General features: G+C 36.0%; 1 protein-coding gene across 1 annotated transcript; it reads right to left on the reverse strand.

The window, feature by feature from the left end:
- Positions 1 to 5,347: 5,347 nt before the first annotated feature.
- rho-6 (serine protease rhomboid 6) lies at positions 5,348 to 12,930 on the reverse strand. The gene is made up of 4 exons (XM_017609649.1): positions 12,484 to 12,930; positions 6,430 to 6,573; positions 6,006 to 6,185; positions 5,348 to 5,855 (listed from the first exon to the last, which is right to left on the reverse strand). Exons 1-4 carry the CDS (start codon positions 12,655 to 12,657, stop codon positions 5,613 to 5,615), a joined length of 741 nt encoding a protein of 246 aa, XP_017465138.1. The 5' UTR covers positions 12,658 to 12,930; the 3' UTR covers positions 5,348 to 5,612.
- Between the last annotated feature and the right edge of the window lie 10,068 nt (positions 12,931 to 22,998).

Here is a 22,998-nt window from a genome sequence, read left to right on the forward strand (position 1 = left end):
GCAGCCAGTTCGAAAACGCCCCATCTCAGAAAATTTTTCAACAACGCTTTATCTCAGAAAACTTTTCAAGAACGCCCTACTTCAGAATTTGATTGGAAAACACCCTACCTGAGAATTGGGTTGAATAGCGCATTATCTCAGCTTAATTTCAATGTATTTTCGTTTGAGATAGGGCGTTTTGAACCGAGCTCTGAGATAGGGCGTTCTTCAACAAAATTCTGAGATACAGTGTTTTTCAATAAAATTCTGAAATACGATTGTTTTTCAATAAAATTCTGAAGTAGGGCGTTCTTGAAAAGTTTTCTGGGATAGGGCGTTTTCGAACTGGCTGCCGAGATAGGTCGATCTTCCACTCAGCCGTCGATAAGTATTTATAATAAAAGCCTATAACGCAGGAGCAATTACGTTGTAAAAAAAAATAATAACAAGTTGTGGTTCTAAAATTTCGGGCCCCTTAAAAAGCCCGGGGCAGAAGGGTTCCACCTAGAGATGGGCACGGGCCGGGCTTTTGGCAGGGGCCCGACGGGCCCCTGCGTAAGCCCGCGGGTACGGGCCGGAATATTTGCTGTCAGCACGAACTCGTGCGGGCCTGGGCGTTCAGTAAAATTTCATAAAAGCACGAAAAGGCACGAAAAAGCCCGTTGCTAATACTAAAAATTTAGATGAGCTTTTGTTTTTATACAAAAAAAAATAGTACATATTTAAAACTCTTTTGATAAGAGAAAAGCAAAAAAAGTATTTGGAAACCGATAGAAAATGTATGATACTTAGTAGTTTTGTTTACATACATATCTGTACATAAAATACCTTCCACTTTTTCTACTTCCCAGAAAATATATTATAAAAATCTTTGATGTAAAATATTGATTCGCTTAAGTAAATATACATATGGACATAAACACAAAATTAAAAATATGTACATATGTATACATACAATAAAAGTTGGCTCTTTATTTCCGGGCTGGGGTGTGTCCCGTCGTCCCGGGCCGGGCCCCACTAAAATTCTTAACGTGCGGGCTTGTGCGTGTTTTTGAAAGTTGATTTTGCACTCGTGCCGGGCCGGGCCTGAAAATTTAGGCCCGTGCCCATCTCTAGTTCCACCCCTTTCCCCCTCTCTATCGACGGGCCTGCCTACAGGGCGCCGAGCGATGCAAATTTTTTCAGAGTACGAAATAAGTCAGTGCGAAAAGCTGGAAATAATTAGTGATAAGGCGGCCGCTGTGGGGTAGTGGTAAGCAGGTCAAAGCAACATCGCAAAAAATATAGAAAAAAGGTTTTTTCATAACAGTGGTCAACCCTCGGCAGGTAATGGCAAACCTCCGAGTGTATTTCTGCCATGAAAAACAGCTTCTCATAAAAATACAATCGCCGTTCGGAGTCGGCGTAAAATTGTAATTCCCACCGCTTTATGTGACAACACCAAGGCGCACGCCACAAATCGGAGGAGAAGCTCGGCCAAACACTAACATATGTGTAAGCGCCAATCTAATAATAATAAAAAGAGGAACGCCAGACAATTTTTTCAGAAAGTTATAAAACTACCGAAAGATTTCTAGACCACGGCGAAGTCTTGAAAGAATAACCACGACAAAAAACTGTCCAATTTCCCAGACATACTTCAATACTTAAACCAGTTCTAAAAGCAGTGAAGAAGAAGAGACCAAGCCCCAGTTGATGACGACGAAGGTGCGATTAGCATATGCGACAATTACCGCGTATTGCGTGAAAGATAAAGAACCACCCTCAACGAACTGTTTGGACCTTATCAGTTTGGCGTTAGACCTGGTAAATGTACGACCAACGAAGTATTGGTCATAGGCTAAGTTTTGGAAAATGCTATGAGAAGAGCGTCTATTTATCAATTGAATTAGGTTTCCCCGCGGAACTAACAAAAATTTGTTGACGCTTAAACATTTTCTGCGTATTTGGCCTAGCTTTCCCTTCAAGTTGTGTTTTGCGTCTGTCAGTCTTAGCGTTGAAGGCATCTGCAATTTAGGCCGCCTCCTAATGGCAAACAGTTAATTATTATTAATTTTTTTTTGAGATTTCAAACGTGATTTCTTTTTTCTCATGCAGGAGAAGGGCTTCAGCAATGCTTCGTTCTGGTATTTTATGTTAAAATGATCGGCCTCAACACGCACTACGTTTTGTGCGCCTTTCCTAAGAAGGATATGGAAGCCGAGCGAACAACTCTGGAGATGAACGGAGATGCCGGATTCAGCGCATTCACGTATCGGCACCTACGTCAATTTTGACACACTGGTGCGAAATAAAGTCAATTGACATTATTAACTTTCCAAAAGCGAAATAAAGTCAACAAAGATTTGGAAATAAAGTCATTGGCGATATTTCCTCATTCAAATGGAAATAGCGTCAACAATGCTTAAATTATGTCGATTCATAGAAAAAATGTTTTTCTTACTGTAAACATTGCCCCGTAAGTCTTGTTTTTCATAGATGAAAAAGGTTATTGCCAAATCCTCAGTGTGATGCTATTAATCCACAAACAATCTTGAACCACCAATTGATTTTATTAAAAAATTTGAAATACGAATATAGTAAAAACACGATGCGAAAAACCAAACACAAAACGCATCTGGAATACGAGAAATATTTGAAGAAAGAGTGTAGAAATGATCCAGAACTTGCAGAACAAGTTTCGTTACCACAAAAATAAAGCGAACACTATTAAATTAAAGTAACAGTCCATGTCGAAAAACCCCGGAGGAACACTGAAAGAATGTCTAAGGTGGAGAAAGAACCCAACCTTTCTATAAGGAAACAATTATAGAAAAGGAATTTTCTTACACTGTATTGATGTCTCAGCCAGCAATTTGTGACGACATCGTTTAAAAAAAGCTAAGGAGTGCGACGAAACTATTTATTAGATGGCACATTGAAGCTAATGTGCCAAAATGCGGGTATAAACAATTATTGATTATTTAATATCGGAACCGAGATCATGCAAGTTAATTGATTGGTTTTTACCAGACAACAGCATGAGTTTACTCACTTCCATCTAAATAGTATGAACTCAGTGCTGTGAACTGTATAAGGGTACTGAGAAACACCGTACAAACAGTGAGTTTCATAGTTAGGTTTGAAATCAATGTTTAGCTGCAGTGTACTCATTTGATTTCAAATATGGCATTGATATACTCTTTCCAAATCAAGTCAAGCGAGTGAAAAATGCTGTTATGCAAAGCAAGTCGAGCAATCGAATGACACTCATTGACTTCAAACAATTAGTAGAGAATGGATATTGATGAAGTATTTTTTTAAATATATTCGTTTTACTAAATTATTTAGTTATGCACCTGACGTACATTTATATAACTAGTCTACAAAGGAAATGCAATGTTACCTCAGAAGACATCGGCTTTATAAGAGACTTGAAAAATAAGTTGCTTTATTATTTAAAAACAGTTGCTGTTGAAAACTTAACAGATTTGCACAAAATTGCGCCTGTTTATACCCGCCAGCAAAAGAGCTCAAGAACTTTACCGAATCCGAGCAAAGGCACACAAAAGAGAAATGTTTACAAATTATGAGAACGTTAACTGAGAATTCCGACAGTACAACGGAACCACAAATTGCGGATACACCTTTGTTACCTTCAGACAACTTTGAGCTGTTTTCAGGTCTTCTTAAACAACCTACCTTTGTGAGCAGAACCGATAAAGCTACTGCAGAGCTGCGGCGATATGAAAATACTGAGGTATATTTTCATACGGACTTCGATATAATTAGATAATTAGTGGGAGGTACACAAATGCGAAATGCCGCTGCTGCATAAACTCAGTCGCAGAGTAATAGCCACTCCTTCTGCTGGAAATGTTATTTCTGACAAAAGATGCCACCTTTTGCCAAATGATGATGCCCTTAATCTGTTGATATTTTTGCATTATAGTATGCAGTTAGAAAACCAATAAAATTAACAAAAATTGTTTTTACAAATTGTTTTTCTTTGATACTTTCATTACAGCATGGCATAACTCACTTGTTTTTCAAATCAAGCACTTGTTATTTGAATCGAGCACTTGATAGTGTGAATTACTCACTCAATTGACAATGTTTTTTCCATGATAAAAACATAACAAGGTAAAACCATTGAGAGGCAGTCTGACGTTTGCCAACAATATAATTTTAAAATCAAAACTCAAACTCACACACACATTCTCATTTTCAATCTCAAACAACAACAATTACCCAACAAGCATTTCAGTAAACGTTTTTAAAAATAACTTAAATTAAGTTTGCTATAATAAGCGTTAAATAAGCATTTTTAATATTAAGCTTATTAAAAGTTTTTTCAAATAAACCTTTAATAAGTTTTGAGAGCGAATGTTTATAAATAACTTAAACTTATAAATGAAATGTAAATGCCAACGACATGAAGTAGTAAATATAAAATTTTTTCAATCGTAAGTGACGTGTTTACGTTTTTTAAAATATATTATTAAAAGAAAAAATTAAATAAAACCAATGCGGTAAAACAAGAAAATCCAATCCAGGACCCGCTGCGCTAATCGGTGGAGCATTCGAGTCTTCAAATGATGAGTTCCCCTTATCCTTTCTTAGTTTAACATTCAATTAAAAATGTATTAAATTTTTTTCAGAAAAGTTCATCAATGAGAATGGCGGCGATGAAGCGGAATATATAGCTGCATCGATGTCGCTTTGCCAATTTGCCAATAACCGCAAGTAATTGAAAGCACGCATCAAGATGTAATAATTAACTTTTTTATGCTTAATTTGTATGTGTTATTGTGAATTTGTATGCTAAAATGTCTATTCCCTATTTATATTTTCGCGACTGTAGATGAGTCCGCCGAAAATTCGCATTTCGTTTAGTTTCTAGATGTTAAGCAATCTATGTATGAGTTTTTAATGAAATATCTTTAAATAAAGGGTTATAAAAATGTTTATAAAAAGCTTTCTTTTGAAAATTTTTAGTAAGTATTGATACGCTTATAAAAAACTTTTTTTGAACCTTTATTATAAGTTTTCAATTTTACGCTTATAAAAAGCTTTCTTTTGAACATTTATTACAAGTTTATATTTCTACGCTTATAACCAATGTTCCTTTTCGATTATATTACGCTTACTTTCAAGCGTTTTATAAACAAAAAATCAACGTTTTGTAAGCTTAATGTTTATAATTGAAAACTTAAAAAAAACTTTCTTTAAGTTTATTTTGCTTGTTGGGTTGTGAACAATTTAATTTTTTTATTTTCAATTTTGTATGATTTTAAAATGTTGGCAAACGCCAGAAAAAATTCATGGCCGACGAATTGAGAGAATGAATTTACCTTGTAATGTTTCTATCATGGTTTTTTCAATGCTATCGCACGTTATGTTTGGAAATAAACGAGTGCGAGTGTGTGCAGATGTGAAAAGAAAGCGAGTGACTTAAGATGCAATTTGAGTGTATCCATGCAGCTCACTGGTTTTTACACACTTTTGCGCCCCGTTTTATTGGCATAGAATACTAATGAGGCCTTAAAATACACGCATCACTAAAATTCGTGAATATACTAATATATAAGCTATACTTATATATTGATTTACAAACATTACAGTTACGAAGTTTTATAAAACATATAACTTATTTATACCAAGTATACATTTGGCAAACGGCAGTCGGTACAATAACCTCGACCTTTGGCACCGCTGTAGAGCAAAAACCCAAAACAAAGTCCAGCCATAGCGCCAGCAATATGTGCCTCCACGCAAATACGAGGGCTAATGTTATTGTTGACCAGATAGTGGAAAGAGGTGAACCCAGCATCGCTGACGCACAAAATCAACAAAGCTGCAATGCGCAGATAACGATGTGGCAATCGATAGAAGTTCTGATAAAGAAAAATATGAAAATGATGTATGTTTATAGTATATAATTTGCCAACTACAAATAGAATATATGTATGTAATTTGTAAGTGAAGTTACACCTAAATTATAAAGTACATGAATACATTAGTAAGGTGCGAGGCGTTGAACTCACCTTCCCCATATGTGGCACATGACTCGCTAGCAGGGCATAAACACTAGCCGACGCGCCCAGCAACGATAGTTCTGGCTGAGTATATGCGGTGGCCAACGAGCCGGAAATTCCACCAGCAAAATAAATCACGGCTACCTGCCAGTGTCCCTGCTCACTCTCCAAACAAAAGCCAATCATGCACTGTAAACAAAGAATAGAAGAATGGGAAAGCGTTGCGAATATTTTCCAACTTTGTTTAGGAGAAAATAAATAAACAGAGAAGCTTCATAGTTCGCTTAGTTTTGGATATGTATGTATGTACAAGTGTTCATGTTATTGTAAAAATTATTATGTTATTAGCACTTTTAGCTATCCGAGGGCTGTACAAGTACGTTGGTTTTAACTAGTGAATGCCGATGAACTCTGGGTTATTTGAAATACTTGCCTGTAGTGACACGTTCAGTAGCAGGTGTATGATATCAGAATGCAGTAGTGTGTAGGTGAAATAGCGCCAGAAGTCTTTAGGATGTCCGGGGATGTGCATAAAGCGCTGAAAAATGCAGCCATTTGCGATGTGAAAAAGGAAAACCTATAGTTTTAAAATTATATACGGATTAAAGTCAGTCAATTACGATTTAGATTTGTTTATAAACAAATATAGGTAATCGCGTACTATGTACTTACTTATTATGTATGTAATTTTAAATTCAATATACATATTTCCTCATTGGGGGCTATGTGCAAAAGTCGGTTAGTAAACTCCTGCGGTTTTGTCTTAAAACGGTGTACCACAAATACATGTACTAAATATATATGTACATATGTATGTATGTGCATATTTATATTGACAAATACCTTTAGTTTTGCAAACGCAGCCTCGATAAATACAATCATATGTATGTATGTACATTAGACTGCATCACCAAAAAAAGTTGCGGTTTTTGCGCCGGGGTTACAAAATTTATTATATTTTAAGACGTCCACCAAAATATTTCGGAAAAATATTAAGATTTAAGCGAGCTGGACAGATTTGAAAATACCTCCAAAATTAAGTTTTTTATGAATAAAAATAGTTTCTTAAAAAACTTGTTGAAAAAGTCCCCTCAGATGACAAACCACATTAGGCTTAAAAAATCTACATAAAAATATTTAAACATCTTTTCAACAGAATCGTAATAATGAGATTTTTGATTGATTGATTTACGAAAAACTTAAATAACTGGGCCAAAACTATTTTGATTTAGACTTCTGGGATCTCGGTAGAAAGGTATTTTCCCACTACTTTTATTTATGTGCAAAAAGGGCATTCGTGTCCCAATTTTTTATTTTTTTTTCAAATACCAACACATCTTATTTCAACTTTGAATTATGTTGGTTCATCCTACCTTTCTCTTTCACCCTTTGAATGAGCTTATTAGCAAAGAAATAAGAGGTGAGAAAATACCTTTTCGATGATACCTCACAAGTCGAAATCGGAGGAGTTTAGGTTCAGTTATTCAAGTTTTTCTTAGACCATTCTTTGAAAAAAGAAAAAAAAACCGCATCAAAAATCTCATGATTACGATTCCGGTCAATTTTTTTTTATATTTTTTTAAATATTTTTATGTAAATTTTTTAAGCTTAAACCGTTGTCATTTAGGCGGATTTTTTCAAAAAACATCTTTAAGAAACTGTTTTTATTCATAAAAAACTCCGTTTTTGGAGGTATTTTCAAATCGGTCCAGCTTGCTTAAATCTTTATATATTTCTGAAATATTTTGGTGGACGTTTTAAAAAATAGTAGATCTTATAATTCCAATGGAAAAACTGTGCCGATTTTATTTGTTGTATGGGAGTGATGCAGTTTAATAAACATATGTCAGGTTACATGCTAAAACCGACTAAAACGACCTCTAAACGGTGACTTAAAAAGGGGGATGACAAATCTTGAAAACAATGAAATGGTAATGGTAAGGGTAATGGCAATGATTATCGTAATAGCAGTGGTAATGGTAATGATATTGGTAATTATATTTGTAATAATACTGGTAATTGTAATAGTATTACTTATAGTAATGGTAATGCTAATTCTACTGGTTATACATATGTATGTAGCAATTCCGGCCACTCTGCATGCTAGACACAGCAGGCAAAATGATGGAGAGTCTGCTNGTCATGCCAATTGAGCTACTTGCTTACGAGCGAAAAGAGATTTACAATCTCAGTGCCGAGATAGGTCGAGCAGCTGCCGCGGCAAGGGCGCGCGAGCAACTGATCCAGCAGTGGCAACAAAACTGGAACGCGAGCACAAAAGGTCGATGGACACACTCCCTGATAGCCGACCTTCAAACATGGCTGAACAGACCACATGGGGAAGTCGATTTCTACCTGACGCAATTCCTCACCGGTCATGGTTACTTCCGAGAATATCTTCATAGAATGGGAAGGGTGGACTCACCGTTCTGTCACTACTGTGGAAACGTCGAAGATAACGTGTACCACACATTCTTCACCTGCGAACACTTCTTGATTTCGCGCAGAATGTTGGAAGAAAGACACGGAGACATTACTCCGGACAACATAGTTGGGATAATGATTTCCAGCGCAGAAAAGTGGGAAGCAGTTGCGAGATACGTGAAATTCGTACTCCGCTGCAAACGAGAGGACGGTTGTCTACTGAGGACACCCGAATGAAACGCCCCTACAAAAGAGCAGCCCCAAGGCTCTAACAGCGCGCTCCTGCATCTGAAGACATGCAGAATTGCGGTGCCAGATGCGGGATTCTTGCGCGGGCGGTGGGAGTTTGGGTTTTAGTGGGTAGCCCAACACCCATAAAGTTTTGCTATTTATACTTAGTTTATTTAATGTTTATTATTTTTTTATGAAAATATAGCTGATTACTCAACAAACACCATAAAGTTTTCAATTTCAGACATTGTGAAAAAAGTTCACCAACTTTTAACTTTTTAATCAGCATATTAACAAAATGGTATGTATGCAGTTTTGTAGTCCACTAAAATTTAGTATAATATGGTGAAAACTTTAAGTAGCTAGGACTTGCCGTTGATTTTTGTAATTTTTTTTATAATGGTGCTAAGAATTTTTTCCATACAAAGTATGTGCTACAATTTTTTATATGTTGAAAAATGCGGAACACCGTCAACCAAAAATTGTCAATAATTAACGGTAAGTGCCAGCTACCTCAAATTTGCACTTTACTAGACTAAAATTTTAAATTAAAAAAAATGCTGAATTTTTATAAAATTTGCATAAAATATGAAATTTGCATTTAAATGGTGTTTGCAAGTAATCAGCTATACTTTCACTGGATATTCACATATATTAAAAATCATTCAAATCGACCCAGTATTTTAAGACTTTTCATATTAAAAAATGGAAACTTGTATGTACATATATTTAAATTTTAATAAAATACGGCAAATAGCAAAATCGGCTAAAACGGCTAACTTTTTTTTGCAAAACGGCTAACAAATCGGGTGCCGGCTCAATCGAATTTTTTCCTGCTGTTTGTTGTCGCAATTGGCTAAAGATAGCCGGAAAACGGCTAAAATGGCAACACTGGTAGGTATGCAGGTTTATGAACGAAGATACATGTTACAATACATACACTTACATACGTAAATATGTATAAAAGCTAACGCACGACTTCATGGGATAAAGATTGCCGCAAACATGAGTGAATATGCATGTAAACGTTTCTTGTACCTATATTCACAGCCAAACTATGGATTGCACCTGGCTTAGCGACACACAAGCAGTAAGTAAAAGTAAAACCAGGTCAGATGGTCTAGTGAGTTCAACTAGACAAAATAGAGTTACAAGTGTTGATTAGGATGTCTCACGAAAAAAATCAGTCGCTTAATCAAATGACTCATAACGTTCCTTTCCGTTTATAACTCTCACACAAGTGTTTTGTTTAAATTCAATGACGTTAGTCAACTGGGCCGCTCTGAGGACACATTTAAATAGATATGTTTTATTTTTTTTCAAAAAAAAAAAAAAAAAACGGCAGTACAGCTAGGTCACAACCATTAGCAGATTCAGTTACATATATAAATAGGTTTGGTTAGAAATTAAACACTAATGTCATTTAAATTTATTATTTTGTGCACGACTGTCCCATACCCATTTCTGGAATAGTTCAGAATTATTGCAGGACCAATTTCAAACCAGTCCTAAAGTGATTCTGAAAAGTCGTTAACTTGTACCGAAATGATCTCGAGCTAGTCCTTAAAGGCTCCCAAAATGGTTCCTTAATAGCCCCAAAATAATCCCGAACTTTTCCCGGAATTCTCCTCAACTAGTAGCAAGATGATCCCAAGCTATTCCCGAAATGGTCCTGAAATAGTTTTGATACAGTCCCGATATGCTTCTGAACTAGTCCCGAAATGAGCCAGAAATGATTTCTGAACTAGACTCAAATGTCGCAGAAATAACTTCGAAATGGTCACGAAATGATCCCAACAAGTCGTTAAGTGGTCCTGAAATAGTCCAGAACAGGCCCTGAAGCGGTCGGAAACGTCCAGCATTTGTCTCGAAAATTCTTGAAACTCTCCTGAAACGGTCTCTAATAGTCCCACAATGGGCATAAAATAGTCCTGAACTAGGCTCAACGTGATCCCGAACAAGTGAAATAGTTCTGACTAGTCCCTGCAAGGGTCCATAACTAGTCCCGAAATGGCCCTGAAAAACCCCCCAGTAATCTTTGTTTGTACACACAAGAAGAAATTACAGATTTTCTGCCAGGTTACATAAGAAGCAGTTTACCGCAATTTTCCGCTGCGTTAACGCAAGTTTTACCCACACCGAGAGCTAAGATGTTTATACATCAAAAAACCTTATCAACACCCTGCAGACAAAAATTATCAACCGATTAAAATAACCAACTTCTAGTTAGCTTTTTTTGCGGGAGTTCGATAAATAACTAACTTTTAATTAGCTATGACAAAACTGACTTTAGGTTAGTTGCAAAGTCGTGCAGGAGTCATGCAGACGTTATCGGGAGTTTGTTTTTTTACAAGTTTCTATTTAAATATTCTCATACAAAAATTACTTTCAATACACATTTTTTCTGAACTTCGCAGATTCTTTTTCGAATACAGGACAAATAAAAGGAAGATCGAAATTATATATGTATTATCATTTTGAAGTTATGTCTGACGCTGTTCGAATATGGGACCGCATACAGCAGAATATGTAAACAAATATAAAATGTAATAAGATAAAGTGAACAAATAAAAAAGTAAAAAAAAAAGCCAAAAAATATTTTGTTTTTCTAATTAATATTTTATGTCTAAAAGTAGTTAGCTATAAGTTAGTTGACATCTAATAAGGGCGTTTTTGAAACGAATTCTGAAATAGGGCGTTCTTGAAAAGTTTTTTGAGATAGAGCGTTTTCGAACTGGCTGCCGAGATAGGTCGATCTTCCACTCAGCCATCGATCTGTTTAAGAAGCACACGATTTTCTAACGATCTAAAGTTTAATATTTAGGTTTAATCCCCTTATGAAAAATTACCGAAAATATGTTATCAGCGGAAGCACCTATGTGCTGGGCTATCTTTCTAACCCATTCAAATCCCATAATATTTCTACTGAATAAATATGTCTGAAATTTTTCGGGGAAATTTTTTTAGTTATTCTCAAAGTGGTCCAGCTCACAAATGGCCTTGCATCGAGCCAATAGAAATATACCAAATTTCATTTCCTTGAGAACTTACTTTCCTTTGCATTTAGCGTGAGTGGGTCAAATAATCGTATATACCCAAATACTTTTTAAAAGCTCAAACAAACACTCGTACATATTTTTCATATGTATGAATTTGAAAATATGTATATCTCCGTGTCATTTGCCTCAGATTCTTCTTCTTTCTCTTATTTGGCGCTGTAACCGCCTAAACGATTTTGGCCAAGTTCAATAAAGCATGCCAGTCGTTTCTCTTCTGTGCCAACTGACGCCAATTGGAAGTGCCTTAAGATTAAGATTACGTTTTATAATTAAAAAAAAAAGCTTTACATTGGCAAATTGAAATTAATTTCGCAAGCTCAAAAACCGAAAACCGCAAAAAGTGAATATTTAAACGCCTGCTATCACATATGTATGTATTGTACATAAATTATTTCTACTATACGCATACACAAGAACAACTTGTCGTTTGTAAATAATCAAATGGATCAGCGGAACCACTTCAAAAGTGAACAGCAATGTGGTTTTTGTCAATTTTTTTCGAATTGTGCAATCTTTAATGTGAACAGTGAATGTGCAATATATATATATATTTACGTATAGTATCTACATATATACTCGTAAGTACACATGTACATATGTATGTGCTTGCATGCAATATTTAACAAATTCAAACGGAGTAAAATGTTACTCATACGCCTGTACGGTCGCTGGGAGTGCAATTTAAAGTGGCAATAAAAAGATTCCATTCCAAAGGTTGCATTTATTAAAATAAAAACTTAAAAATAAAACTTTGATAAATTTCCACACTACACCTGCACACAACACATTATGATAATGAACCAAGGTATGCACCACAAACGCCTTCTTTCTGTTAAATCATCGATGAAAATTTTTGCGATCGGCGCTAAGCCATTTTGTAAGAGTAAGGGCTTAGTAGTCGGCGCCGTGACACTTTGTGGAGGCTGCTCCACCTTTCTTTTACACATTGTAGCATCAATGATATATCGACGCGCGCTGCCGCATTTTTTGCACACTACAGTTTAACTTTTCTCACAGTTTCCCAAGTTCAGGCGGTGTTTTCAATCTAACTTTTATGTACATATATTCTGTCGATCAGCCGAACGCCAAGCCGGCTAAGCTCTTACCGGAGCGATGACACACACGTCACCTCTAACAATCGACATTACTTTTTATTAGTTTTTAGTGCGCTATTTTAAAATATTCTTCATTTTACGGCGACGCGTACACCTACAATGCCGCCGCACAACTGATTGAGCAGCGCGATAGTTCATCGATCGCTGATCGTGGTTGATCAGCGCATGCGGCAAATTAATGATGGCAAGACATTGGCAGTTATATGAATGAGTGAATGTTTATTATTTTTCGGAGAAGAATATAAAGAATTGTATGTACAAAAACAGAAAGTAAGCAAATATAAAATTGGTGAAATTAATTAAAAATATATTGTTCATATGCTGACACAACTGAAAGAAAGATTTTTCAGAAGGCTAGTTCGAAGTTTTCAATTTGTTCCCAAAATGTATAAAAAAAAGATACATATTGTTTTCTCGTACGCAAAAAGTCATATATGTAATACTCCTATATTGGCAGTAAGAAGTAGTACCGTCCGAAAACACTACAGTACAGATATATCAATAAACACGTACGAAAGAAACGAAAGAAAAGGAACACATACGTTTATAAATAAACATGTACACAACACATACACAAAAACGGCACTCAAGTACACAATACATTGACAAAAACGGTACTAGACTGTCTCGCTTTGATTTCGGAATGCTTACACATTGAGAAGTTAGCTTACTGCCAATATAGAGGTATTAGATACATATATGCAAAAAGTACACAAGATTTTAAATACGTTAAATTCAAAAGCAATCCTAGAATTTAACTTAAGATTTTACATTTTCCCGAATAGATCGGCCGTTTTGTTGAAATTGGCACGCCCTCTGCTCTTAGGGGCGGAAACATTAAATTTCATCCGATTTCGATGAAATTTAATTTGTGCTCTCTCTTTTATAAGAAAACCCTAAATATAAAATATGGGGAGGATTGGATCACTATGACGTCCAAAACTCACAAAACATATGGGCCCAGTCATTTAAATGTGATGGAATTTTGGTTAATTTTTGTTTCCTGCTTTCCAATCTCAGAAAACAAAAAAAAAATTGCATATATTGCAAAGTCGCGCGAAAAGATCCAATTATATATTCGAAAACTATTTCTATATTTCAAGGTACATTTTTTGATAAAAAAAAGGGGACAATACCAAAAAAGGGATAAATACCTTCACCTGAACATTCCACGACACTTAAATAATTGAGTACAGTTGAAAAATAAACACTTTCTTTAATAAGTTAAGCACCAAAGGCAACTAAACTGATGAGTCCGTACCGCGCCGATTCCAGTTTTTTTTGGAAATGTACCGTTCGTGGATAGGGGGTGAGTAAATTATGTAAAATTTTGTATTTATGACTTTTGCTTTTCCCTCTCTAAGCCCAATCGTTTTTTTTATCAACTGTCACCATGCATTTTTTCTACCTGCCTCCATATAGTCGAAACACTGTGTATCGTAAGTAAAATAGATTTTATATTTCCGATGGAAAAATTGTACCGATTGTTTTTGTACGGATAGTGATGCACCCTAATATACAAGTAAAACATAATTCAAATTTTTTTTTAATTAATGCAAATCAATTTTTGTTTGCAAAAGTTAACAAAATGAAAAAAAGTTACCAAACAGTTTTAAAGCTAAAAATTTTGGTAAAAAGTGTCCAATTGTGGCAACCGTGATCAGGCGTAACCTCTAATATTTTGGTCGTTAAAGAAGGTGACAAAATGGGGTTTTTTCCTTTGAGCAATGTATTTTCATTTGAACTCGACCAAGGCAAAAATTTAAAACAAATGTAGGGCTTGCTTAAGACTCCATCGCACAAAATATTTATTTGAAAGTAAGTAATGGGTATACATGTAAGTTTTGAAGGATTTTTCTCGATTTTGAAACTTTAAACAAAATTGGTACAATGTATTTTATGGCAATGCAATGGTGTCTTCTACAGAAATCAAGCCTGCTGCGGTAAAGGCGTCTGCATCGACTGAAAAAAGGCAATCTGATGGTGCAAGGTCTATAAGGCGGGTAGGATAGGACTTCTCATCCGGTATCATCAAGATAAGTTTTGGCTACTTGTGCGATATGCGGCCGAGCATTGTCAGGGTAAAGGATCAATGAATTATGTCTGGTTGCCCGATTTCGCCCGTTTTTCCGCAATCACTCGCGTCAACTGTTGCGTGCAGAAGGCACCGTCGATCGTCTGATCACTTTTCAGAGGCTCATGATACAGGATTCACTTCTGGTCCTACCAAGTGCAGAGCAGTACAATGATGTCAAGGATATTTGGCTTCGGCGTCGATGGTCCGCGTTCGCTGTGTTTAACTTACGCCTTCTGCCGCTTTGGACAATCGTAATAAATCCATCTGTCACTTCAAAAATGACTTTACTTTGTGCGGTTGAAAAGGCATTTGGGAAACACTGGCTCGCTGTTCGATATCTCTCTTTCTTTGAGTCCGCCGGGCACCCAGTTCCCGACTTTCATTTACATTCCAATGGTTTTCAATCGCAAGGAAATGTCTTTATTACAGGTTTATAGCCTTCCTTCGCTTTCCTTGTCGGTTGTGTAAAAACCGCCACTTTCGAAACGTAAGATCTACCGCTCATAGGCTAAAATTGGTGTAGCATCACTCTCTTAAAGCATCAAAGGCAGGAAAATACCAATACTGTTTGTAGGCACAAAAGCTGATATAGTCGTAGCACAAAAAAAACATGTTGTTTATACTTTGGTGGAATTACACATACTAAAAAATATGGTTAAATGATGACGCTTATCTCCTTTAGTTTCCGAGATAATGACTACAACTTTTTCGATAATTTAGTAAAAATTTAGTTGGTGATGCAGTCATATTAAATTAATCAATATCATAAAAATTGCGTTCTCCATTTTTGGATATCTCTATTAGTTTCCGAGATATTGAGTAAAAAGTGTCGTTAATTTGGTAGAAATTTTGATCACTTTTTGTCGTATTTTATACAAAGTGGCTGCCAAATTCTGGACAATGACGCTTACGACAAAATTTTACTAAAGAAAATCCTTCATAAACTCAAAACTAATTAACAATAAACATTAAAAATTAAATATTTTAAAAATTTTGTGAGCTTGTAACATTTTCAGAGACTTTGGAGAAAATATATCTTCGCATTTTTGAGAAATTGTATTCCAAACTTCAATCGCGATTTCCCACAACCTGGCGAAATTAACATACGACAATATTTTACCCAGGCGACGATATGTATTTATATGGGCAAATCTAAAAAATAGGTACAACTTTTTATTCAGATGTTCTAGAAAATTTTCGAGTATGAAGTTTTGTAGCCAATTAAATTCTGGAGACTTTTACGTTGGTGGTTGGTGGCATGAAGTTTTTGCCTTCGAAGACCCATAGTAAAATTTTCCAATTTTCTAGAATACATCAATCCTCTTACGACCTTCGAAATTTGCTTTTTGTGGGGTTTTCTTGAAGTAAGGGTCAAAACGACCCTTTCAGGCGGGAGCTGATGGGTTAAAATGTTCAATGAAAATACTTCCCATGCAATTTTACTAAATATGTCTTAACCTTTAATTTCGCTCAGACATTTATTTTAACCAGTTTTTCCACTTTTTTGAAAACTATTTAGGCCGAGACATGAAAACTTTAGTAGGCCATAAAATAAAAATACGAGAGTCCGGGCTGATTTCTGCATGTACTTTGTTATGATAATATGATGGATACAAATCCTTTTAAGTTTATATAAAAATGGTTCCGGTGATACACCCCGTGAATATGTAACTTTCCAGGAGGTGTCTTGTCCACTTTTCAATACATATATATTTCCGACTCTAATTCAGTAACGCGGCTTTGGTACTATAGTATGGACTCTAGCTAAGTAAATTCTTCGTTGGTACCGCTGACTGCTCTCTATATCAAATAGCAGTACTATATGGAAAATCTTTCCGGTTTCAGTACTCTACCATAATGCACTTATACTCTGCACTTCCAGAGATGCTCAGTATGAAAAATTCAGTTTGTTTGGGAGGATGCACGCATCCTCTATATATCGAGGGTGTCTAAAATTTAAAGTTTTGCGAAAAACCCCGACTTTCATACGTGCAGATGTGCATAAGAATGTTTTGAGGTGCCTGCGGTGTCAGCCACACGGGAATAATGTACACAAAATAAATAAACACAATTGATCTGATTTTTACGCCCTTCGTCGAATCATTAGATAATTCGCTTAAGAAAAACCTAAAAAGTCAAAAAAGTCATTAAATAAAATATATTTTGAATTCAAATCTCCTAACTCGTACTATTAAAACCTTTTTCACATTTTGATAAAAATTTCGGATTTTCACATTTCCACATATTTATTCGGTACTTCGGCATCAACTATCAGGTACAGCGAAATTTTTCAACAGCACTGGCGACAAATTAATTTGACCCGGAAATAAACTTATTGTCGTAGCATGGTTTCAGGCGCATCTTTAGTTTCCGCCAAAGATTATTTAGAACGCTAGCGGTTCGAACCTCCGCTGTGCACCAAAAACTAAAATAAAGCATACCAATAGGCGATTTTTAAACAAGCGACGCCTGTGCTTGTTCTTCGCTTATGCTTGCTTTCGCTTATGTTATGCTGAAGTAAGTATCGAGGTTGATGAAACATTGAATGAAAACAGTCAATGTTTGATACATCGATATTTTTTATTGAAATATTAAGTATTTGAATGTGTCAAGTGATTGAGCAATATGTCTACAATAGTATGCATAAATAGAGTAAGTTAACTTAAAACGTTAAAGTAAATGATAAATTGGAAATAATATCAAAGCGCTATAGAAAAAGTTTAAACTATGGTCCTACCATCACAAAGCAGATTTCCTTACCAGGAATAAATAGCCAAAGCACACCATTCTGGAAATTTTTTTGTGATGGCACTTCAATTTTCCACCATGAACATCGAGCCAAAAAAATCGAAGTTGTCCAATTATTGGAAAGCAAAAATCGATGTTTTGAGCACTCGATTTTGACTCAAATCATCGATTATTTACAAATAGCAATGTCGATGTCGCAGCCCTAGCATATATGCACAGCGTTAAATCGGTTGCCAATTTAGCTTTCTAGGGGGGCATGCCTACTGCTTCCTAGTTCCGCTTTTATAGTTCTGGATTCTGCTTATGGTACATGCATTTAATACATTAGACAATTAGACATTAGAATAGACAATGGGCCTCATGCATAAAAAGTGATGATAACCTTGGTAGGGTCTTCGGGTCAAATTTAACCCATTCCAGGAAGAAAATAATTTTTACTCTCTTTCTCTAAAAATGTATAGCCCATTATATTTTAGTAGATTAAACTGCAATAATTTTTTTTTTTTTTTGCTGACGGTCCTAGGTATTTTCCTCCATATAAAAGTAATTGGCGATCATACTTTATATGGGAGAAAACCGTCAGCAAAAAAAAAATTATTAAAAATCAACGCAATTTTCTATTTTCTTGAAATTTGCACTTTAACCAAATAAAATTTAATGGGCTAGCATAAAAAGTTTAAATGTTTTGAGCGTAATTGTTAAAACTTGTTTAATTTTAATAAATTTTGTACGAAGTTTGAGATTCGGATTTATATGGTGCTGGTTATGTAATGAACTAAACTTTATAAAAAATTATAAACAATTAATAGACAAAATACAAATAACCAAAACTGGTCAAAATGTCACTTAACTTAATCAGCCGACCGCAAGGGTATACTTTTGAAGTATGCAGAAAAAAATTCAGATTCATTGCTATTTGTACATATGACATCGCCTGAAATAAAAAAAGGTACAAATAAGACGATGCTTCCTCAAAAGATGAACAATGTGTATGTCAGTATTTGAGCCTTCTCGCACTTATTGCCACAGTCTTACCAACTGCAACAGTTATAGTGGAAACATTGTTAATTCGTAATTTTATAATGATTTGCATTGTGGTTACCGCAGAGGCAGATATTAACCTAGTAACGAGAAACTTCAGATCCAAACAATGTGGACAAATAGACTTCTTTAACCATAGACCAGTGTTGCCAGTTTTCAGAATTTCGCCCTTTTCTCGGGATTTTTTTACTAAAAAGGGCGAATGGGATTTTCTGGCGAAAAACGGAATTTTTGTCATAAGCAATAAAATTTAGTTATTGATAAATACATACACAACGGCCATACTCTGTGGTAAAATACCGCCGTTCATATGAATTCTATCAGCGGAACTTCATTCACTTGAAATGAATTTTAATAGCAATTTTATGAGTTATCCAAAATTAATTTGGATATCTTGAGTTTCTAGATTCTGAACTTGTTTTAAACGATTAATGCAAAAATATTTTGTGTGATTCTATTACACGATGTTACACTAATCATGAACTTTTTAATTGACCTAGTACAGGTTGTAGGGCTGGTCAATTAATTCACGAAACTGCGCTTAAAATTTTTCTAACACCTTGAAATTTTCAACTTATTCTTAAAAAACCATTTTCGCATGACTGCCGGCACTAAATAACTTTTAGCTCGGTTATATTTTAACCCATTTTAAGTTTTTATATGACTCTGAAAAGAAGAATACTTATACTATTTTAAGAAATAATAAGTTTTGTGAGCATATTGCAAATATATGCAAAATTGTTAGGTCAATCAGAAATTTACACAAATTTTTAGTATTTTTTTTCATTTCCATAACATTTTTTGGCAAAATATCAAAAGCAATTGGTCTCTTTTAGTCACTACTTTGAAAATAATGTTTTACTCCGAGTAGAACTAAGTACCTAATAAAAATCAAAAGACAGTTTCGGAAGTTATGATTTTTGTAAAGATTTTTCCAAAATCACTTCGATAATATTTCACAGAAAATTTGAATCAGTTGGATTGGATTCACCTTTAGGTTTCAATAGTTCGTCTAGTTGACCTTCAAAGTTTTGGGTAGAGCCGCTTGTGTTTTGACGTGGAATGGCCCATATAACTCCTATGAATATTGCATATCTATGTATGTACATGCTTGTGTTTTTTCATCCGTAAGCATTTTATGTATAATAGGTACATATAGCACGGGATTTCTATTATAACTTTAGTATAAAACGGGATTTAGGTTATATTTGAACGGGATTTTATTAAACCTGTTACTGGCAACACTGCCATAGACTAACGACTTCAACGATCACTCAACAACTTTTATTCCATATTTGTGGGTATTGCGGACTCTTATAAGAAATTCTAATATTTCGGTACCAAGTATCGAAAGTATTGGATACTTTATAAGACGGTACCGAGTATCGATCAATTCTTAAATGTACCGACTCAGCACATCACTAGCGTAGTGATATTGAGTCCATATTGAATAAACTATCGAAGGAGGAGAAATCTTGTACAGTAAGTAAAGATAACACAGAATATGCTGAGCTAATTCAATTGAAAGTTACATGTGCTAACAATGGCTGGAACGAAAATGTTTTTCTAAATGCTGACATTTCTTATAAAAAAATAACAGTGACTTATTTTGGACATATTTCCCTCATTCCCTGTCCCTTGCCATATTCAACGCGATTTTTCGTTCCAAAAATCTTACCATCCTCTCGGAAAAATTAACCAACACCAACCAAACTAAAAGTAATGAATATCGAAAGGATACAGATAAAAGTACAACTAAGTAAAGTCGATGCCAATCGTGTCCTAATTACTTGTAAAAAGTTTGTGTGCAAGCAGCATTGTAAAACGATTGCATTATGTAACCAATGCAACAATTAAATACTTGAATTAATTTTGAATTTGACTTTAATTTAAATTAATTTTAAACTCGTATTAGATATCATTATTACTTTATATTTATTTCATATATATACATAAGTACATAGGAGTATGTTCCTTGTGCCCGCTTTATAAAATCGAAAAAATTTTAAATAAAAGCCTATAAAAATATAGGCTTTACTTGGTAGATGTAGAGAAAAATAATAACTAGATAAATTTTACAAAAGTGACAATTGTGGAGGTACAAATGCCAATTACGCGGCTGAAAAACAACAAATCTGCTGGAGCTGCCAACCTGCAAGCTGAGCTATTCAAGTAGAGCGAGGAGCTGATGAGGTGCATGCATCAGCTCGTATGCTGAATATGAGCAGATGAACGCATGCCCAACGACCCCGCCATTCGCGCCAACTACCGCAGCCTTCTAGCATAGGTTACAAAATCTTAACGAACATATTGTGCGAAAAACTGAAGCACACCGTTAACGAAGTGATTGGGCTTATCAGTGTGGCTTTTGAACTTGCAAATTTATTTATTTATTCATAACTAGTAAATTCACCATAGACCATAGAATTCACCATCTATTTGTCGATTCGATTGTTAGGCATTCGTAAACTTTCATTGTAAAAGAAAAATTGTGGTTTCTGGGAGCTACTGCGAAAACACTCGTTCTTCAGGGTCTCGCATACGCATTCAGCAGTTAATTGTGCACGACATGCCTGCAAGTGTATTTATTTCTTTTCTAAAAAATGTTCATACTTTTTTTAGTGATACGTATGTACATATGTATGTATGTATGTAACTAGGTGTGGCAGAAGCTCCCGNCATATATCTAAGCTTATCTTCCTCATCGCGCTCGTCTACACGTCCGGCTGCTGCATTTCTCTCGATTTTGTCGAGCATGTACAGAGCCTTCTGGTACCGTTGCTTCATGAACGCGTTTGAGGGTTTCCTATGCTTTTGCAGCTGGGTACTGCTGGTACCGGCCGCGTGCTTGCTACATGTTGGTCTTTCTTCCGGTGTACTATGGCTGGCACTACCGGTACTAAAATTTTCTAATTGCAAAACGGCGGTACTATGGCTGGCACCTTCCGTTTTGCTACTGTTTCCCGCTTTTTCCTCTGAGGTGCTATGGCTGGCACCACCAGAGGAAATCGCTGTCGGGTTTGTTGGTTTTGCAGGGGATTTCAGGAGCTGTTCTTCCTCCGATAGCGTCACATCTTCCCCAGGCTTTCATTTTTGTTCTTGCTGTTGTTGTTCTTGTTGTTGTTTTTGTTGTTGTTGTTGTTGTTGTTTTTGTTTGATTTCTTTATTCATTTGTGGTCCCACGAGTAGTCCGGAAGGGGTTCGTCGCTCGTCCGCAGAGCCGCTATGTATGGAGAAGGCACTTATACAACCGACCTTGCCCGGGCATCGGAGGGGACCGTTCGCGACCAGCCACATTTTACTACCCGCTGGCCATTCATCCATCGGCACGGTGGCTTTCACACCTTGGCTTGGGTAGTGTTGGTGCGGTAATCCCCGCATTGCTCTCCTCAGCGGCTCAAAGTAACGTTTCATTTTGAAGCGTCAAGAAGTGCCGCAGAAGGATGCAATACTTGGCTTCCCTCTTAGTTCATGTTGCCATGGTGCACCCCACACTGTGGGGTATACCATGACATCATTTAAGCTTCCCCGCCACGGCAAGACGACCAACGTTGAGGAAGCGCACGTACTTTCCATAACTTCCGGACTTCGATCTTCAGGCTTGAGAGCACTCAGCACATCTAGCTATCCACTATTTGACCTACTGATGGAAACCAATCCATTGGGATCTCCCCTTGAGGTCTGATTATGCATACTTCACATAACTTCGCACAACTTCGCATAAACTTCAAACTGTAATTTCGTATGTACTTTGTATGTATTTTGTATGTATTCCATTGCCCAGAAATTAGCAGAACTTTTAAAAACTTAGCGATCTTTTGAGTTTAGATTTTGCTCCACATTCTCTAAAGTAACGTTTTTAGTGCACTGGTACAAATTGTTGTGCGAAGTTATGCGAAGTATGCATAATCAGACCTTTAATCCTCTCAATTCGTTTCTTGGTTTCCAGGTGCTCCCCATGTGACCTTCTGTGGGGGCGCTGAGACCTGCCGGAACTCCTACTTTTGGAACAACTACCAGATCATCTTCGCTTTCCTATATCCTTCTTTTCTTCAGTTTGTAATGTTTCCTAGAGCGACCAAGACATTTCAGAGGATTCCCGCAGTGGCCACGGTTACTGCAATTTTCGACCACGGTGTGTTGTTATTGATACGTGGCTCTTGTCGGAAACACTACCCTTCAAACATCAAGCTGGCTTGTAAAAAGCACTTCCTTTTGGTGGCTTCTTCTCTTTCTCTAGAAGGTTGAAACGAGCGCGCTTTTTCTGTATTGCCGATCTGCTCTTATCTCCTGTCTGAGCAACTGCA

The sequence above is a fragment of the Rhagoletis zephyria genome, unplaced genomic scaffold, assembly GCF_001687245.7.
Source record: "Rhagoletis zephyria isolate East Lansing unplaced genomic scaffold, Rhagoletis_zephyria_1.1 Rzeph_scaffold_00242, whole genome shotgun sequence".
NCBI classification, from domain to species: Eukaryota; Metazoa; Arthropoda; class Insecta; order Diptera; family Tephritidae; genus Rhagoletis; species Rhagoletis zephyria.

Coding starts and splice junctions, on each gene's coding strand:
- rho-6 (XM_017609649.1), bottom strand. CDS start 12,657: ATGTGTAAAAGAAAGGTGGAGCAGCCTCCACAAAGTGTCACGGCGCCG. Junction 6,574..12,483: donor TCATAATGTGTTGTGTGCAG/GTGTAGTGTGGA, acceptor TTAAAACTATAG/GTTTTCCTTTTTCACATCGC. Junction 6,186..6,429: donor TACTGAACGTGTCACTACAG/GCAAGTATTTCA, acceptor CTTTGTTTACAG/TGCATGATTGGCTTTTGTTT.